This window comes from Brachypodium distachyon, chromosome 3, assembly GCF_000005505.3.
Source record: "Brachypodium distachyon strain Bd21 chromosome 3, Brachypodium_distachyon_v3.0, whole genome shotgun sequence".
NCBI lineage: Eukaryota > Viridiplantae > Streptophyta > Magnoliopsida > Poales > Poaceae > Brachypodium > Brachypodium distachyon.
In genome coordinates this window covers 4,580,400-4,596,259 of record NC_016133.3, presented here as the reverse complement: position 1 = coordinate 4,596,259, position 15,860 = coordinate 4,580,400, and the positions used below count along the sequence as shown (strand labels likewise).

At 52.4% G+C, this 15,860-nt stretch overlaps 3 protein-coding genes across 3 annotated transcripts; 1 reads left to right on the top strand and 2 right to left on the bottom strand.

Annotated features, from left to right (window-relative positions):
• Positions 1 to 347: 347 nt before the first annotated feature.
• LOC100841337 (premnaspirodiene oxygenase) lies at positions 348 to 2,408 on the bottom strand. Its single transcript, XM_003570854.4, has 2 exons — positions 1,360 to 2,408; positions 348 to 1,277 (listed from the first exon to the last, which is right to left on the bottom strand). The coding sequence occupies exons 1-2, from the start codon at positions 2,272 to 2,274 to the stop codon at positions 642 to 644; spliced, it is 1,551 nt and encodes a 516-aa protein (XP_003570902.2). The 5' UTR covers positions 2,275 to 2,408; the 3' UTR covers positions 348 to 641.
• Positions 2,409 to 4,371: 1,963 nt separating this feature from the next.
• Positions 4,372 to 6,369, top strand: LOC100838300 (premnaspirodiene oxygenase). The gene is made up of 2 exons (XM_010235622.3): positions 4,372 to 5,397; positions 5,483 to 6,369. The coding sequence occupies exons 1-2, from the start codon at positions 4,483 to 4,485 to the stop codon at positions 6,116 to 6,118; spliced, it is 1,551 nt and encodes a 516-aa protein (XP_010233924.1). The 5' UTR covers positions 4,372 to 4,482; the 3' UTR covers positions 6,119 to 6,369.
• Positions 6,370 to 12,518: 6,149 nt separating this feature from the next.
• On the bottom strand, positions 12,519 to 14,279 carry LOC100838001 (premnaspirodiene oxygenase). The gene is made up of 2 exons (XM_010235621.3): positions 13,325 to 14,279; positions 12,519 to 13,228 (listed from the first exon to the last, which is right to left on the bottom strand). The coding sequence occupies exons 1-2, from the start codon at positions 14,231 to 14,233 to the stop codon at positions 12,596 to 12,598; spliced, it is 1,542 nt and encodes a 513-aa protein (XP_010233923.1). The 5' UTR covers positions 14,234 to 14,279; the 3' UTR covers positions 12,519 to 12,595.
• Between the last annotated feature and the right edge of the window lie 1,581 nt (positions 14,280 to 15,860).

Below are 15,860 nucleotides of genomic sequence, written 5' to 3'. Positions count from 1 at the left end.
AAAATCGAGTTAAACCCATTTCCCAAGGGTAGTGAGAAATGCGGTTATAAGACGGTAAACAAAAATACGGTCCGGTAACGAGAACCTGCAGATGAATAAATTTGACTCGAGCCAGGCCCGCTCCTGCAGAGCGGTTCCTGCTAAGTTGAGGTTTTGTTCATTTATAGCTTAAATTCAAAAAACAATGAAGTTAAATTGTTAAACCAATTCCAGAGGGGAGTGAGAAATGCGGTTATGGATGGTAAACAAAATACCGTCTGCTAACAGATGAAAGGTCTTCCTTTTCCGATAAAAAAGAAGAAGAAAGGTCCTCCTTTTCTTATAAACAGATAAAAGATCTCCGATCATAGTTTTTGTAACAGTATTTGACAATTGCTATACAGTAATAAAATGATACAGTACAAAAAAATATCATTACATTTCTCCTACCAAAATCTACGACTATGTAAATACTTTACTAGCATATACTCCAGCAACTTTGTACGTCTTATTATACATGTAAAAACAAATGACGCCAACAACTTTGTACGTCTTACTATACAGGTAATAGCCTAATAGGTATATGTACCCACTACGCCAGAAAAGGACCAGAGAAGCAACACACAGCGGTACACCACCAGGCACAATACAATAGCCCTTACTTACTCGATCGGCACAGGAGCACGTGGCATCGCGACCAGCAATAGATCAGACTGCCGGCGCGTGGTGAGCCCGGCCTGCTCCGTCATGTCCATCTTCTCAGGGGCCATCCCCTCCGGCAGCTTCCAGTCAAAGTGGAACAGCAGCGCCGCGAGCGCAAGCTCGATGTGCGCGAGACCGAACGTCATGCCGGGGCATACCCTCCTCCCGGCGCCGAACGGCACGAACTCGAAGTCCGTCCCCTTGAAGTCCCTGCCGCCGCCGCCGCCTTGCTCCTCGAACCTCTCCGGGACGAACTCCTCCGGCGCGTCCCACTGCGCCGGGTCCCTGCCGATCGCCCACGCGTTCACGAGCACCATCGCGCCTTGTGGCACGTCGAACCCGAGCACCTGGCACGGGCTGCCGCATTCCCGCGGCAGCAGGAGCGGCGCCGCCGGGTGCAGCCGGAGCGTCTCCTTGATGACTAGCCGTAGGTAGTGCAGGTTTGTCAGACTGTCCTCTGTTACCTTGTCGTGGCCGGCGAGCTCCCTCCGGACCTCCTCTTGCGCCCTCTGCATCGCCTTCGGGTTCCGCATCAGCTCGGCCATTGCCCAGTGCAGCATCGTCGACGAGGTCTCGCTGCCTGCGGCAAACAAGTCCTGCAACAGAAACAGAGTAAGTCAACATTATGTCTCTTGCGAGTTGCGATGCTTATGCCATGTGGAAAGATGGAGAGCTTACGAGGATGACGACTTTGATGTTCAAGGTGGTGAGGGGATACTGTGAGTCCATGTCCTTCTGGAGCCTCAAGAGCACGTCAAGCAAGTCCTCGATGATGCCTCCTGTGATGCCTGCTGCTTTGCTCTCCTGGCGCTCCTGGATGATAGTATCCAGAAAGGCGAGCATGCGGCGGCGGCGTTCCTCGATCTGGCCCGGCACGCGGCTGAGGCGCATGGCGAGTCGCGACGAAGGGAAAATGTCCGGCAGGCTCATCCCGGGCACGACCTTGATCCCCTCCTCCAGCAGCCTCAAGAACTCGTCGCGGTTCTCGGCCCGGCAGCCGGAGATGGCCCGCACGGAGGAGTCCGCGACGAACGCCGCTATCCGCTCGGACAGGTTAACCGGCCCCGTCGTCGCGGCGGACACGACGCAGCGGAGGAGGCGGCCGACCTCGTCCTCCCGGATGTGGCGGAAGGAGCTGACGCGGCGGGCGCTGAGGAGCTCGACGGTGCAGATCTTGCGGAGCTGCCGCCACGCGTCGCCGTAGGGCGCGAAGAGGAGGCCCTCGGCGCCCTGGAACACGCGGCGCAGCATGGGCCCGATGGGCCGCGACGCGAAGGCCAGGTCGTGGGTCTTCATGATCTCCCGGGTCGCGTCCGCGGAGGAGGCGATCACCACGGGCACCTCGCCGAACCGGAGCAGCATGAGCGGGCCGTGGCGCCGGGCCAGGTCGCGCATGGCCCGGTGCGGGAGCGCGCCGGCGAGGTGGTGCAGGTGGCCGATGACCGGCAGAGCCCATGGCCCCGGGGGCAGCCGCCGGCCAGAGTTGGACCTCCCGCGGGAAACTTTCAAGTAGAGGAGCGGTACGATGGCTAGGAGAGCTAGGAGGAGCAGGTAACACGAGAGCTCGGCCGGAATCGCCATTGCCTGTGCCATCTGCCCCAATGGCCTTGACTTCGAGCTCAGCTGGTGGGTTTGACGCCTGACGGGAAGTTGCTGAACGCACCAATTATCAGTTTATCACCAGTGTACTGTGAAATGTGATCTGCATAAGGAATTGAGGATGCTGTGTGGCCTTTATAGACGGAAAGAAATCTCATCGGTCGACTTTTCTGCAGCAACTTCTGGCCGACTTTTTTTTAGAAAAATCTTCTGGCCGACTTTTCTGCAGTGTACATCTATGTTCTCTTGCGCAGCACGCTGGTCGACTTTTCTGCAGCAACTTCTGGCCGAGTTCTCAAGAGTCAAGATGATTGAGTCATTCCCCAGCGGCAGTTCTCTTTTTTTTATTCCTTTATTTTTTATTTTTGATGAAACTAGAGCGCAAGCTCTATTTGCTATTGGCTTGCACTCCACGACGACACTATCCAGGAGTAGAATTGCCCTGATTAAGGTCCAGTATAAACAACACATAGAGAAACACTTCTTAATGTGGTGGTGCAATTATGAGTGCATTACTTCATCCATCAGAGTTTAAATCTTGGTGTTCACAATTATGTTGTAGAGTTTTCGACCGTCTTTCCATCAAAAAAGAAGCATGATTTACCGTCATCTCTTAAAGATGTAACAAAATTACATTATACCAATTCACGAACAAATACGTCGTTAATGGTTGTGAAAAATATTACGTTTAATTTTCCCTCTTTGTGGAACAGTGGTATATTCATCTAATGATGCTGATGCTGTTATCTGAAAATACAACTCCTCTAGCATTTATTCAACTAGTTATTTCTATAAGAGTATCAATTTCACAGGGATTACTTCAGTTTTTATTCCTACTATTTGGTATTTGGTTGTCCCACCAAAAATACACATTTTTCTTTGGCTGATCAGCAAAAATAAAATCATGACAAGAAACAATCTTGAAAAGGCATATTTCCAAACCACTAAATTGTGGCATTTGCTCTGACGCTGAATATGTACATCATTTTTTTTAATGTATTGTAGCAAAAAATAAACATCTGGTGTACTATTTCTCTCTTCTTGCCAGGCCTTTAGGCGATAATTTTGAATCCATTGCTAGGTTATGGGTGGCTAATAAAATGTTATCTGCAGTAAATAATGTTCGTGCTGCACTTATGTGGAGCATTTGGACTTTTTGTGATAGTATGATTTTCAATAACCAATTATGGTTGTCTGCTAAACAGATTTGGTGGTTGATCCTTCGGTCACTTAGTAGTGGTGTGGGAACAGCGTGAACTCTTTCTGCCAGAGGTGTCTCAGATTTGGGGGCGCCTTTGACACTGATTTGGATCGAGAAGCTTCAAAGAGCTGATTGTTCGTACATACTCCACACAGATTCAGCTACAAAATCAGATAATGAGGACTTGGGCATCGCCCGAAAACCAGTAAGATGAAATGCCTGTGACATACCAAGGCATCTTATATCATGTAAAATAGAGCTTAACTGTATTTTCTACAAACGAAACAACGGTATCTACCTGTACTAGTGCATAATTAACTCTTATTTTAGGAAATAAGCACCATTGTGGATTCCAAAAGCCAAAAGACTACAGGTTGAGCTAGAGATTTCTTCATTTTTTGCACCTCTGAAGTTCCAGGAAAAAATACATAAATGTAGGGGTGATGCCATCCTCTAATGAAGTACCAAAAAAGAGGGGACCTATTTTGGATTAATTATCATGGCTTATCATCTCAAATCACCATTCCTTTAAAGAAATTATTTTGGATAATTGTATCTGAGTCACCGATAAAAAAATCTGGCCAGCAACGGTGTCTACTGGTTACCGCCGGCTGCTATATAAAGAAATCGTTTGGAGCTTTAAGGGAAAGCAATTCTACTCTGAAGAGTGTCGCTGTGGAGCGCAAGACGCACGCACAATCAATGTTAGCGAAGAGCGCCGGCGCAGAACAAAGGGAAACAGAACAGAACACCCCCACCTCAATTACTCAATCATCTTGAGAAGTTGCCCAGAAGTCGCTGCAAAAAAAAGTCGATCAGCGTGCTGCGCAAGAGAAACTATGGTACTCCGTATATATAAAGGCCACTAACATCCTAATGCAGATCACAATTCACACTTCACTAGTGTTAATTAATTGGTCCATTCCCAACAACTTCCCGACAAACCCAGCCGAGCTCGAAGTCTAATTAAGCCACTGTGGGCTGTGGCAGTGGCACTGGCCATGGCGATGGCGGCCGAGCTCCCGTCTTACCTCCTCCTCCTAGCTCTCCTAGTTATGATACCACTCCTCTACTTGAAGGTGTCACGCGGGAGGCCGTGCAACTCCGGCCGGCGGCTGCCTCCGGGGCCATGGGCTCTGCCGGTCATCGGCCACCTGCACCACCTCGCCGGCGCGCTCCCTCACCGGGCCATGCGCGACCTGGCCCGGCGCCACGGCCCGCTCATGCTTCTCCGGTTCGGCGAGGTGCCCGTGGCGGTCGCCTCCTCCGCCGACGCGGCCCGGGAGATCATGAAGACCCACGACCTCGCCTTCGCGTCGCGGCCCATCGGGCCCACGCTGCGGCGCGTGCTCCAGGGCGCCGAGGGCGTCGTCTTCGCGCCCTACGGCGACGCGTGGCGGCAGCTCCGCAAGATCTGCACCGTGGAGCTCCTCAGCGCCCGCCGCGTCAGCTCCTTCCGCCCCGTCCGCGAGGAGGAGCTCGGCCGGCTGCTCCGCTCCGTCGGGTCGGCCGCCGCGACGGGGCCGGTTAACTTGTCTGAGCTGATAGCGGCGTTCGTCGCGGACTCCTCGGTGCGCGCCATCTCCGGCTGCCGGGGTAAAAACCGCGACGAGTTCTTGAGGCTGCTGGAGGAGGGGCTCAAGGTCGTGCCAGGGATGAGCCTGCCGGACCTTTTCCCTTCGTGGCCACTCGCCATGCGCCTCAGCCGCGTGCCCGGCCAGACCGAGGAGCGCCGTCGCGGCATGCTAGCATTTCTTGACGCTACCATCCAGGAGCGCCAGGAGAACAGAGCCGCCGCTGCCGCTGCCGCTGGCATGGACGAACACGAGGACTTGCTTGACGTGCTCTTGCGGCTCCAGAAGGACATGGGCTCCCAGTATCCCCTCACCACCATGAACATCAGAGCCGTCATCCTCGTAAGCTCTGTTTACCCTTGCCAGGGTCACATAAGAATCAAAAGCCATCCGTCACCACCTTGACTTCCTCTGTTTCTGAATGCAGGACATGTTTGTCGCGGGCAGCGAGACCTCGTCGACGATGCTGCAGTGGGCAATGGCCAAGCTGATGCGGAACCCGAAGGTGATGCAAAGGGCGCAAGAGGAAGTCCGGAGGGAGCTCGCCGGCCACGACAAGGTGACGGAGGACGGTCTGAAGAACCTGCACTACCTACGGCTCGTCATCAAGGAGACGCTCCGGCTGCACCCGGCGGCGCCGCTCCTGCTGCCGCGGGAATGCCGCAGCCCGTGCCAGGTGCTCGGGTTCGACGTGCCCCAGGGCGCGATGGTGCTCGTGAATGCGTGGGCGATTGGCCGGGACCCGGCGCAGTGGGACGCGCCGGAGGAGTTCGTCCCGGAGAGGTTCGAGGAGCAAGGCAGCGGCGGCGGCAGGGACTTCAAGGGGACGGACTTCGAGTTCGTGCCGTTCGGCGCCGGCAGGAGGATATGCCCCGGCATGACGTTCGGTCTCGCGCACGTCGAGCTTGCGCTCGCTGCGCTGCTGTTCCACTTTGACTGGAAGCTGCCGGAGGCGATGGTCCCGGAGGAGATGGACATGACCGAGGAGGGTGGGCTCACCACGCGCCGCCGGTCTGATCTATTGCTGGTCGCGGTGCCACGTGCTCCTGTGCCGATCGAGTAAGTAAGGGCTATTGTATTGTGCCTGGTGGTGTACCGCTGTGTGTTGCTTCTCTGGTCCTTTTCTGGCGTAGTAAGCATGGGCTGGTTCGAGTAAGCATGGGCTGGTTCACGTGCCTGTTGCCTTGCAGTGTGTCGATCATGTACTAGCGTACACATACCTGTATAAGACGAAGCTGTTGGCGTCATCATTTTTTTCTTAAGGGAAAAACTATATTAACTGGCAAAGATAGAATTACAGCCATTGTCTGTTGAGTAGACACGTGCACGAACCAACTAGAAAACCTGAAGAAAACTTTTCCCTAGCAAACTTAGCTAAACAGTGAGCCGCCTCATTTTCAATCCGCGGTACCCAGTTCACCTTTGAGCTGTTGAGTCTGGACAGGGAGGCCGCGATCGAGCGGAGGCTAAAACAGATGTCTGAGCGATCGGAATTAGCAGTGGCAATCGTCTTGGTCAGGGTCTTGCTGTCGCTTTCCACAACTAGATTACTGTCAACGGAAGAGCACAGAGATCGCAATCCTTCCACACAGGCAAGACACTCAGCCTCAATGGCTGAGGGAGCAGTGAGGGATTGAGCACCAGGCGGTTGACAGGACATCTCCCTCACTCGATCTGAGGATAGCTCCCCACCAGGCTTCACCGGTGGACGAGATGTAGCTGGCATCAGTGTTCAATTTAGTCCAAAGCTGATCAGGGGGTTTCCATGTCGTGCGAATATTGTCAGGTATCTTTGGCACAGAAGAGTCCCCGGGAGGAGCAGCTGCCATAGATTCAGTATGATCACCAAAACAACTGATAAGCGCCTCGTCAGACTGACCCAAATGATCCATAGCACTGAGTAATTGGATATGAATCTAGCCGAGGCCTCCACACTCTCGAGGCCCTTGCTGAAGACAGCATCGTTTCTCAGGTGCCATGCCCGCCACCACAGAAAGAGTAATCTTTGTCTCGTCAGAGCATCGACAGCATCCAGAAGGACAAGCATCCAATCCTTTCCACTGCAGCGAAGGTCCACTTCACTTGGAAGCTCCCAGTCAGAACGCATGCGCTGCCGGGGAGCCACAACTTTGGGGCAGGACATGATGGCATGAAATGCAGTCTCAGGTTCAGTTCCACAGATCGAACACAACGGGCTAGTCTTCTTGATGCGTTTAGAGCGGAGTACCTGAACTGCGAGGGAGTTCGTCGCAAGTTTCCAAGCAAAGACCCTGACTTTAGGTGGCACATTGGTTTTCCAAATTACGTTCCAGATAGGGCGATGTCCATCTGGGTTTGCACTAGAGCAGCTCTGGTCCGCGTTCTCCTTGTCCAAGGTCGCGAGACGATAGGCGGATCTGACTGTAAAATATCTAGTGGTTTTTAAAATGATCTAATGCTCTGAAAACATGGGAATAGAAAAATACAATAATATGATAGGAGAGTATGTGAAAAACAAATGATTGAAAAGGACGAAATTTTTGTAGATTTGATCACTTGACCGTAAGAATAAGTAAAACACATGAATTTTAATAAAGATGGTCAACTTAAGTCGAACCGAACATAAAAGAAATTCCACTAGTACTGCGTCATAAAAAAATTGTCTTCTCTGTCATGCAAAGGAATAGAAAACGGTTTTGTTGTACATAAGACGTCTGATCTTTAGTTCGGAATAAGCTGATAGCCGTTGGATCTAGATCGTTCTTTATGATTCCGGACTATTGATGGAGAGGAGAGAGTACAAGTGGTGTCCATATATTAATCCGACTACTATGATACCATCAATTTAGATTTAACCATTTTGCTTAAAAGTCATATGCCTGAGATATATCCCCGTAAAAAGAAGAGGTCTAATTTTTCTCCACCCTTCCTCCAAACCAAAGAGGTCCCTCACACAAATATACATTTTGTTAGAAAAAATCTAATGATATTTTTGTTATTATCATTTTAAAAGGTTTCTAATGGTAAACTCCTACTACTCTTTCCGTTCCAAAACACAACTCATATAGATTTGTACATTTGTATCAAGACAACTCTCGTTTCTAGAGCTGATTGTATATATTAGCCTCTAATTAATTATTATTCCGGCGAGCAGCGTATATACTCCGTCGACACGCTGATGCATGCTATGTATTGTACTGCAGGGCCGTGTATAACTGTATACGCATGGTACGCCCTGGCTGGTTAACGTACACGATCCTTATCTCATCCAATGCAGCCGTGAAATCAGCAGCGGCCAAACAACTTCCTGACGGCGCAGGCGCACGCAACAAACTACATCTCAATCCGTAGATAAGAACAGGCTAACAGCTCGTATCTTGGAGAGCTCTCGTAGCTGCCTGCCTATATAAGGAGAACTCAATCACAAAGGAAAAGAGGGGAAGACGGCGGCACATCACCTGTGCGCCAACGTCGGCAAGCGCACGGTGATGGCAACACCGAGGAGCAGGGCGTGGCAGCCTCATCTACGAGGCGCTGGAGGAGCGCCCACGTCCGGGGCGACGAGGATCTGCACAAGTCGCGGAGGAGCGCGGCGGCCACCTGGACGAGGAGCCAGCACGCATGAGCAGCGGGCAGAGCGTGCCCAAGGCGGCGGCGGCATGCCACACAAGAAGAGAAGCCAAGGAGTGCAGCGGCGCCCTCGATGGAATCTGCCGGGTCACATAATGCATACATCTATCTATCTTTTGTTTCTCCAGGTTATGATCAGAGAAACTGCACGGAGGGCAGCAAGATGGACGCGCCCAGCGCCGCGGCGACAAGCTGCGCAAGATCAGAGGCGAGTCCAGGGCGCCCAGCATCCCAAGGCGGCGGCAGCGGCAAGCCACCCGTGTCGACAGCAACGACTCGCACGGTGCCGGACACACGGCCGACAAGCTCACCTTACCAGGCCAACATCAGAACATATTCGTCGGGCTATGATCAGAAGGAGCCCATGTCAGTCGCTGCCACCGTTGTGGCGACATACGAGATCAGCAACGTACGCAAGCCGAGCCGGCGATTCGCACGTCCGCGAATTGGCACTTCGATCAAGCACAAGATCGGGGGACTGAAGGCCAAAACCCAGGACTGAGGACGCCAGCACGTCACCAGTGCGCTCACGTCCAGGGTGACGAGGAGCTGCAAAGCGAAGGAGTGCGGAGCCGCGGTGGCGTCCTATGCAAGGAGCCAGCACGCCGTGCCGCGGATGGGCTGGGCGCGCCCAAGGCGGTGGCGTGGAGAAGACTGAGCTCGACGCCCGCCATCAACCACAAGCTAGCACCCATGACGTTCTTCTGCAATGTTAAGTGAGGAGGACCACGGGTGACTCTCTCTCTCCCTCTTCCTTTCTCTCTTTCTCTCTTTCTCTCTTCTCTTCAGCAGGTTTTGCTGGCCATGGAGATCTGGCCTATCATGGCAGCCGTACGTGCGTTCTTCGGTGCAAACATGCACGGCAACACCAACACACACGGCGCCGCCGGAGGTCACCCGTGCATACGTGCAGCACTACACCGACATGCATGAGCTCGACGTGCGCCGTCCATCGGCTCGCCCCTCATCACGTCCGTCGAGCCGCCACCTCTACATCAAATACGACATCATCACCAAGCAAGCCGTCATGCAGGAGTCAGAAGCCTGCGCCGCCCTTCGTCAAGGCTGACATCGCCAACACCGAGATGCTTCTCGTCGACCTAGTTGAAGCGGATGCGCCATGGGCCGCTAACAAGCCGACGTGCCGCCATCATCACACATATGATGCTCATGCGCTTAGTACATCAGCCATGCATGGCATCGACGAGAACATGGCGTTCCAAAATAACCAAGGTATTTAAAGATTAATCTGTTTTTTTTTATAGCATGCAACACACCAAGATCCACACGAAAACGAAGACTACATCGTCACTCGACAACATTCGAAGACCTGGGATACGCGCCATCAAGCCCGGCGCCAAGGCCCTCTTGCCGTCTACATCAACGCTATGACGTGTTGTCACCCATGGAGTTGCTACAGTCCAAGACGATGCCAACGGTGACTACATCAACTTCTCACTCGACGAGGATGCCATCTACACCAACATGCGGCTGGGTCTTCATCGGCTCCTCGCCCAACAATGACATCGACTACATCGACACGTCGCTACACGTCTACACCAACAATCTACTTCAAGTCGAAGTACACAACTCCAACCTGATCGAGTCTCGACAAGCTCGTGTGTGCCACCGACGCTACGAGGTCTACATTGACAAGCTCGCCACACCGTCGTCATCAAGCAACGTCGCCATGCGGCGAATCTCACGTCTACTCCAACATCTACATCGCCACACATCCTCGACATCGGCCAAGCGATGACGAGACGAAGCTACTCCAACGACATGTCTTCTTTCGATGAAGCAGCACACACCACATTGTCGGGCACCGACGAGGCAAAGGCAATGCATCACGTCCGACACCACAGGGAGGACACCGCCAGGCCTGGCATCGACGAGGCGAAGGCCGCCCATCTGCCTGAGCCGATGAGGCCAGACATCTTCATCATCGGACATCGACAAGTCAAAGGTATATGGCTAAGCATCGTCGGAGCGATGCGCGTACCGCTCCACCCTTCCACTACCTCATCATCCACTATCGTCTACACCGTGCATGGGGAAGATGGGACTTGAAGACGACGACCATTGCAGTAGCTTAATCGGAGGTGGTCCGTGGACTCGATCCACGGACGTAATTAATCGGGAGCCTTCCGAGGCCCCGTGAACCAAGAATACACAATCGCCCAAGTCGTTTTGGCTGCGCTAGCAGGCCACGAAGCGCTGATGTAAAGGAATCATGTAATTTTGTTTCTCCGAGTCGAGATTAATAAAATACAAGCTTCCCTGTTTATTTGTGTACTTAGTACACTGGCACGCCCATTGTTTATTTCCCCTGGCGCGCAAGAGAAATATTTTTATTCCTAAAAGTATTCTTCGTGTCAAACAACGAGTATCTTGGATTCTAAATCTTCTTAAGTGAGATCAACTACCATTCCAAATATGCACCGAGTAATTACAAGTCCTCTAGCTTCCAAATCTATATGCCAAAACAAAAATCTAATTTTTTTTTCTTCAAAACATGTGGTCTTTACCTTGTTGCCAGAAATTTTCAAATAGAGCTTAGCAAACCAAAATTTTAAATAGAATGCTATAGCGGTTTCAGAGTAGTCCCGCTACAGCATCCAATGCTTTAGCGCTAAATGGGAAAAAAAACTAATAGCATAGCTAAATTGCAAATAGCACTAAAATTGGACATGGTTTAGTGCTAGATCTTCGTCGTGGACCCAAAAATCATTCGCCCGAACCATTCCCCATTCCCTCTTTTATCTTCCAAAAATCACCACGAGAACCCTAGACTTTATTCCATGTTCATATTCTCCCCTTAGAGAAGTAGGTGCCGCCGGTGAGCCTTTTTGCAATAGCTTCACTATATGTAATACTATATGTAATATATACTTCCGTCCCATGTTAAGTGACTAAAATTTGTCCAAATATGAATGTATCTATGCGTAAAAAATGACTAGATACATGTAATAGGAAGTCACTAAATATGAGACCAAGTGACTATGATGCTTGATTGGGTGATTTTTTTTTGTTTCATGATTTTCTCAAAACCGTGAAACAGCTTAGATCTTTTCTCAGCTTGTGGACAAGTCCCCGCTAAAGGGCTTAGCCTGCTACATAGTGTTGTTATAAACCTGACAAAATGCCGACTGATCCGAACATTATCAATGTAGTTCTCCGTTCCATAATTCTTGCCGTGATTTTTTGTTCAATTAAGAAGTATCCGGCAACTAAGAGCAACCACAGCGTTAGTCAAGAACCAATTTTACTGGAATCAAATCAAGTCGAAGCTCCGGCTCTAACTCTCGTTGACTCTGTCGGTCCCACACTCGGCTGTCTTCTTCCGCGGGAATGCATCTCCCGGCCGACGGCGGTTTCGTCTCCGTCCGTCACGCGTCTCGTCTCGTCGTCGCGCAGATCCGGGCGCCAACGTCGCATCTTTGTCCGTCGCGCACAGTGCCTCCTCGTCGTCCACGTGCGCGAGTCCGGCGGCCAAACGTCTCACCTCCGGCTGGGGAATTGGGATCTCGTGGGCAGTCGTCCACGTGCGCGAATCCGGCGGCCAAATGCCTCACCTCCGGCTGGATAATTGGGATCTCGTGGGCAGTAAGTTCTGGACAGGAGAGATTGAAGCAGAGGAACTGAGATCTCATAGAAGAAGAGGAGCAATAGCAGGTTGGGGAAAGTTGGTTCGGAACGAGGTGAGATGGAAGAAGCAACTGATGCTAACAAAAACTGCACGTAGCACTTGTTTTTTGTTTTGGAGAATCGGTGCCTGTCTTGTGTTGCTAGACTTCCACGTTGCTTTCGCTCTAAAAACTAGGCTTAAATTTTGCCAATTTTGCACGCCTGCACGGAGAAAGTACTGACATGGGATTGCAACCACGACTCAACAGCTCGGAGTCAACGAACAAAGATAAAGCATATTCAATTACTCCGTGGGAACCGGGACACGGGGGACGGCGACCACCATGAGGTCGGACCACAGCCGCGCGGTGACCCCGAACGCCTCCGCCATGTCGAGCTCCTCGGCGGCCACCCCGTCGGGAAGCTCCCAGTCGAAGTGGAAGAGCAGCGCCGCCAGCGCGAGCTCGACGTGCGCCAGCCCGAACGCCATGCCGGGGCAGATCCGCCGCCCGCCGCCGAACGGCAGGAACTCGAAGTCCGCCCCCCTGAAATCCCTCCCCCCGTCGGAGCCCTCAAACCGCTCCGGCGCGAACTCCTCGGGCTCGGCCCAGTGGGCCGGGTCCCTGCCGATGGCCCACGCGTTCACGATCACCATGGCGCCCTCCGGCACGTCCAGGCCCAGGATCCGGCACGCGCTCCCGCACCTCCGCGGCAGCAGCAGCGGCGCCGGCGGGTGCAGCCTCAGCGTCTCCTTGACGACCAGCCGCAGGTAGCGTAGTTCTGTTAGATCTGCCTCGGTCACCTTGTTGCCGTGGCCGGCGAGTTGTTGCCGGACCTCGTGTTGCGCTTTGCGCATCACTCGCGGGTTCCGCATCAGCTCCGCCATCGCCCACTGCAGCGTCGTCGCCGACGACTCACTCCCCGCCCCGAACATGTCCTAATTAAGACCAAAAATCAAGAAACAGAAGAACTGTTTAATCAAGGATTGATGTCTTGCGGATGTATCACAAAGGGGAGGCTACGGGGTACCAACCAGCATGACGGTCTTGATGTTGTCCGTGGTGAGTGGGTACTGGGAGTCGGCTTCCTTTTGGAGTCTGAGGAGCACGTCGAGCAGGTCTTCTTCGCCGCCGGAGTCTCTGCTCTCCTGGTGCTCCTGGATGATGGTGTCCATGAACCGCTTCATGTCTCGGCTATGGCGCATGATCCGGCGGGGGACGCCGCTGACGAGCCGCGCGAGGCGCGAGGAAGGGAAGATGTCGGGGAGCGTCATCCCGGGCACGAGCTCCAGCCCTTCCTGCAGCATCCGCAGGTAGGCGTCCCGCCGCTTGAACCGGCCGCCGACGATGACGCGCACCGTGGAGTCCGCCACGAACGCCGACAGGCGCTCGCTCAGGTTCACCGGCTGCGAGGCCGCCGCCGCCGCTGCGGCGACGGCCGCGACGGAGCGGAGGAGGCGGCCGAGCTCCTCCTCGCGGGCGGGGCGGAAGGAGGCGACGCGGCGGGCGCTGAGGAGCTCCGCGGTGCAGATCCTGCGGAGCTGCCGCCACGCGGCGCCGTAGGGCGCGAAGATGAGGCCCTCGTTGTCGCCGTAGGCCAGCCGCTGCATCGAGGTCAGCGGCCTGGACGCGAAGGCGGCGTCGTGGGTCTTCATGATCTGGCGGGCCGCGGCCGGGGACGAGGCCACCACGGCGTCGAGCTCGCCGAGGCGGAGCATCATGAGCGGGCCGTGCCGACGTGCCAGGTCTCGCATGGCGCGGTGCGGGAGCGCGCCGGCGAGGTGGTGCAGGTGGCCGATGACCGGCAGCGCCCATGGCTCCGGGGGCAGCCGCGCCTCCGTCCCGCCTGGGGCTGGGCCACGACGAGGCGATGAGAGCCTGGACTTGAGGAAGAGGAGCGGTAAGGCGAGGAGAAGCATGCAGAGCAGGAGGGCGGCGGCCATGGCAGCGGGCAGCCTGGGTCGATCTTGCTCGAATTCTCTGTACAAAATGCTTATGCTTTTCCTTTTTTTTTCTGAAGTGTGTATGCTTTCTTTGCAACTCCTCCAAAGTCAACGGTCAAACTAAAACATAGAATTAGGTCCATTAAGTTATGACAAATCAGTGCATAATTATATTATTTTTCTCTTTCAGCGACCGTGAAGTGATTGTTCTGTGGGAAGTCAATTGACACTTTTCCTTTTCCATTGATTTCCACCGATACAGTGCGAGCGAGCGCAATGTGTTTGCAGACATGCTTTCTTGCGAGTGTTTCTGTCTTCCATTTTCCAAACTTTCTGAATTTTAATATGTGGATATAAATAATATAATGATGTGTGAAACTGTAAGTTTTGGTCCAGCAATATATGATCTCTCTAGAACTATGGGAATGACTTGGTTTTTAACATTATGAATTGTTTCAATATTTGGCTGGTTATTCAGACTTGGCACACGCTACATAGATCGGACCTAAAATGTTCTATGGGCATTGGGTGCAACCGATTGGAGATAACGTCACGTGATTTATTCAACAAGTATGGATAACTTGTTAGCAATCGGTTATGTAATCCTTGAGCGTGTTGTATAGCCTTTTTTTCTGTTTTCTTTCCTTGTATATAAGATGATTTAGATCATGTTGAACATTGAATTTTTAATAATGAGTAAAATACACTACTAGTACATAAACTCGAAAGAATGCACACTGTTGTTGTTCTCGACAACAACAAGAGTAAGGTGTGCCAATACTCGATTCCACAAGTGCATAAAAGTAAGGGCGTGTACGCCGGCTTTATAACAAAGGTCGCCGTACAAATACAATTGAACAAAGTTGGCACATCGATATTTTTTTAATATGTTTAATTGACCCTGCGAGTACGACTTAGTCATATGCTAGGAGAGACTTCGAGGAAGACGTTAGCTGAAGCGCTTGGGCGACTCGATCTACCCAAGTCGCCTAGCACGAGTCCTGAAGAGGCCGCCTCGAACTTGGACCGAGATGGTCTTTCCAAGTTGTGAGGGTAGGATACCCTTCGGACTCGAACTCAAGCCCTCTTCGTACGAGTCCGGACCGAGCTAGTCTTTTCGGAATTCCGAAACTAGAGCTTCTCAAAGAGGTTCTAACCCTCTCTCCTTGAGTTTATTCAAGTTGAGAGTGAATGATACATGCCCCCATGGATGTATTTATAGCATAGGGCTCCATGACAAAGACCATGACTATCCTTGAGGGAGAAAAAAGTAAGGGAAAAGTGGTAAAAGATGACCTTTAGTCCATGTTGTAGTAAAATAAAACCTTTATATGGGCCGGGCCGTAAATCCTACGTGGCGACGACCAAGTCAACATGTAGCAAGCTCAAGTCAAGACGCCTACGTGGCACGGTCAATCCTACGTGGCAAAGGAAGACTAGTCAACGAATCAAGCCTCTCATGCCATGGTCAAAGGGTAAAATGAGCTTGAGTGGGGGCAAGAAAGGTGAGAGTAGGGGGCCCTTAGTCCATGGTGGACCATGGACCAAGCCCTACCTTTCTCACATGGTGCACACAAAAGCTATGGACCAAAGGAGCTACTTTTACCACTTTGCCCCTACTTTTCTC

Excerpts from the sequence above, each read along its gene's own strand:
- LOC100841337 (XM_003570854.4), bottom strand. The coding sequence starts at position 2,274 with ATGGCACAGGCAATGGCGATTCCGGCCGAGCTCTCGTGTTACCTGCTC. Across the intron at positions 1,278-1,359 it reads ACATCAAAGTCGTCATCCTC|GACTTGTTTGCCGCAGGCAG; the intron begins GTAAGCTCTCCA and ends TTTCTGTTGCAG.
- LOC100838300 (XM_010235622.3), top strand. The coding sequence starts at position 4,483 with ATGGCGATGGCGGCCGAGCTCCCGTCTTACCTCCTCCTCCTAGCTCTC. Across the intron at positions 5,398-5,482 it reads ACATCAGAGCCGTCATCCTC|GACATGTTTGTCGCGGGCAG; the intron begins GTAAGCTCTGTT and ends TTCTGAATGCAG.
- LOC100838001 (XM_010235621.3), bottom strand. The coding sequence starts at position 14,233 with ATGGCCGCCGCCCTCCTGCTCTGCATGCTTCTCCTCGCCTTACCGCTC. Across the intron at positions 13,229-13,324 it reads ACATCAAGACCGTCATGCTG|GACATGTTCGGGGCGGGGAG; the intron begins GTTGGTACCCCG and ends GGTCTTAATTAG.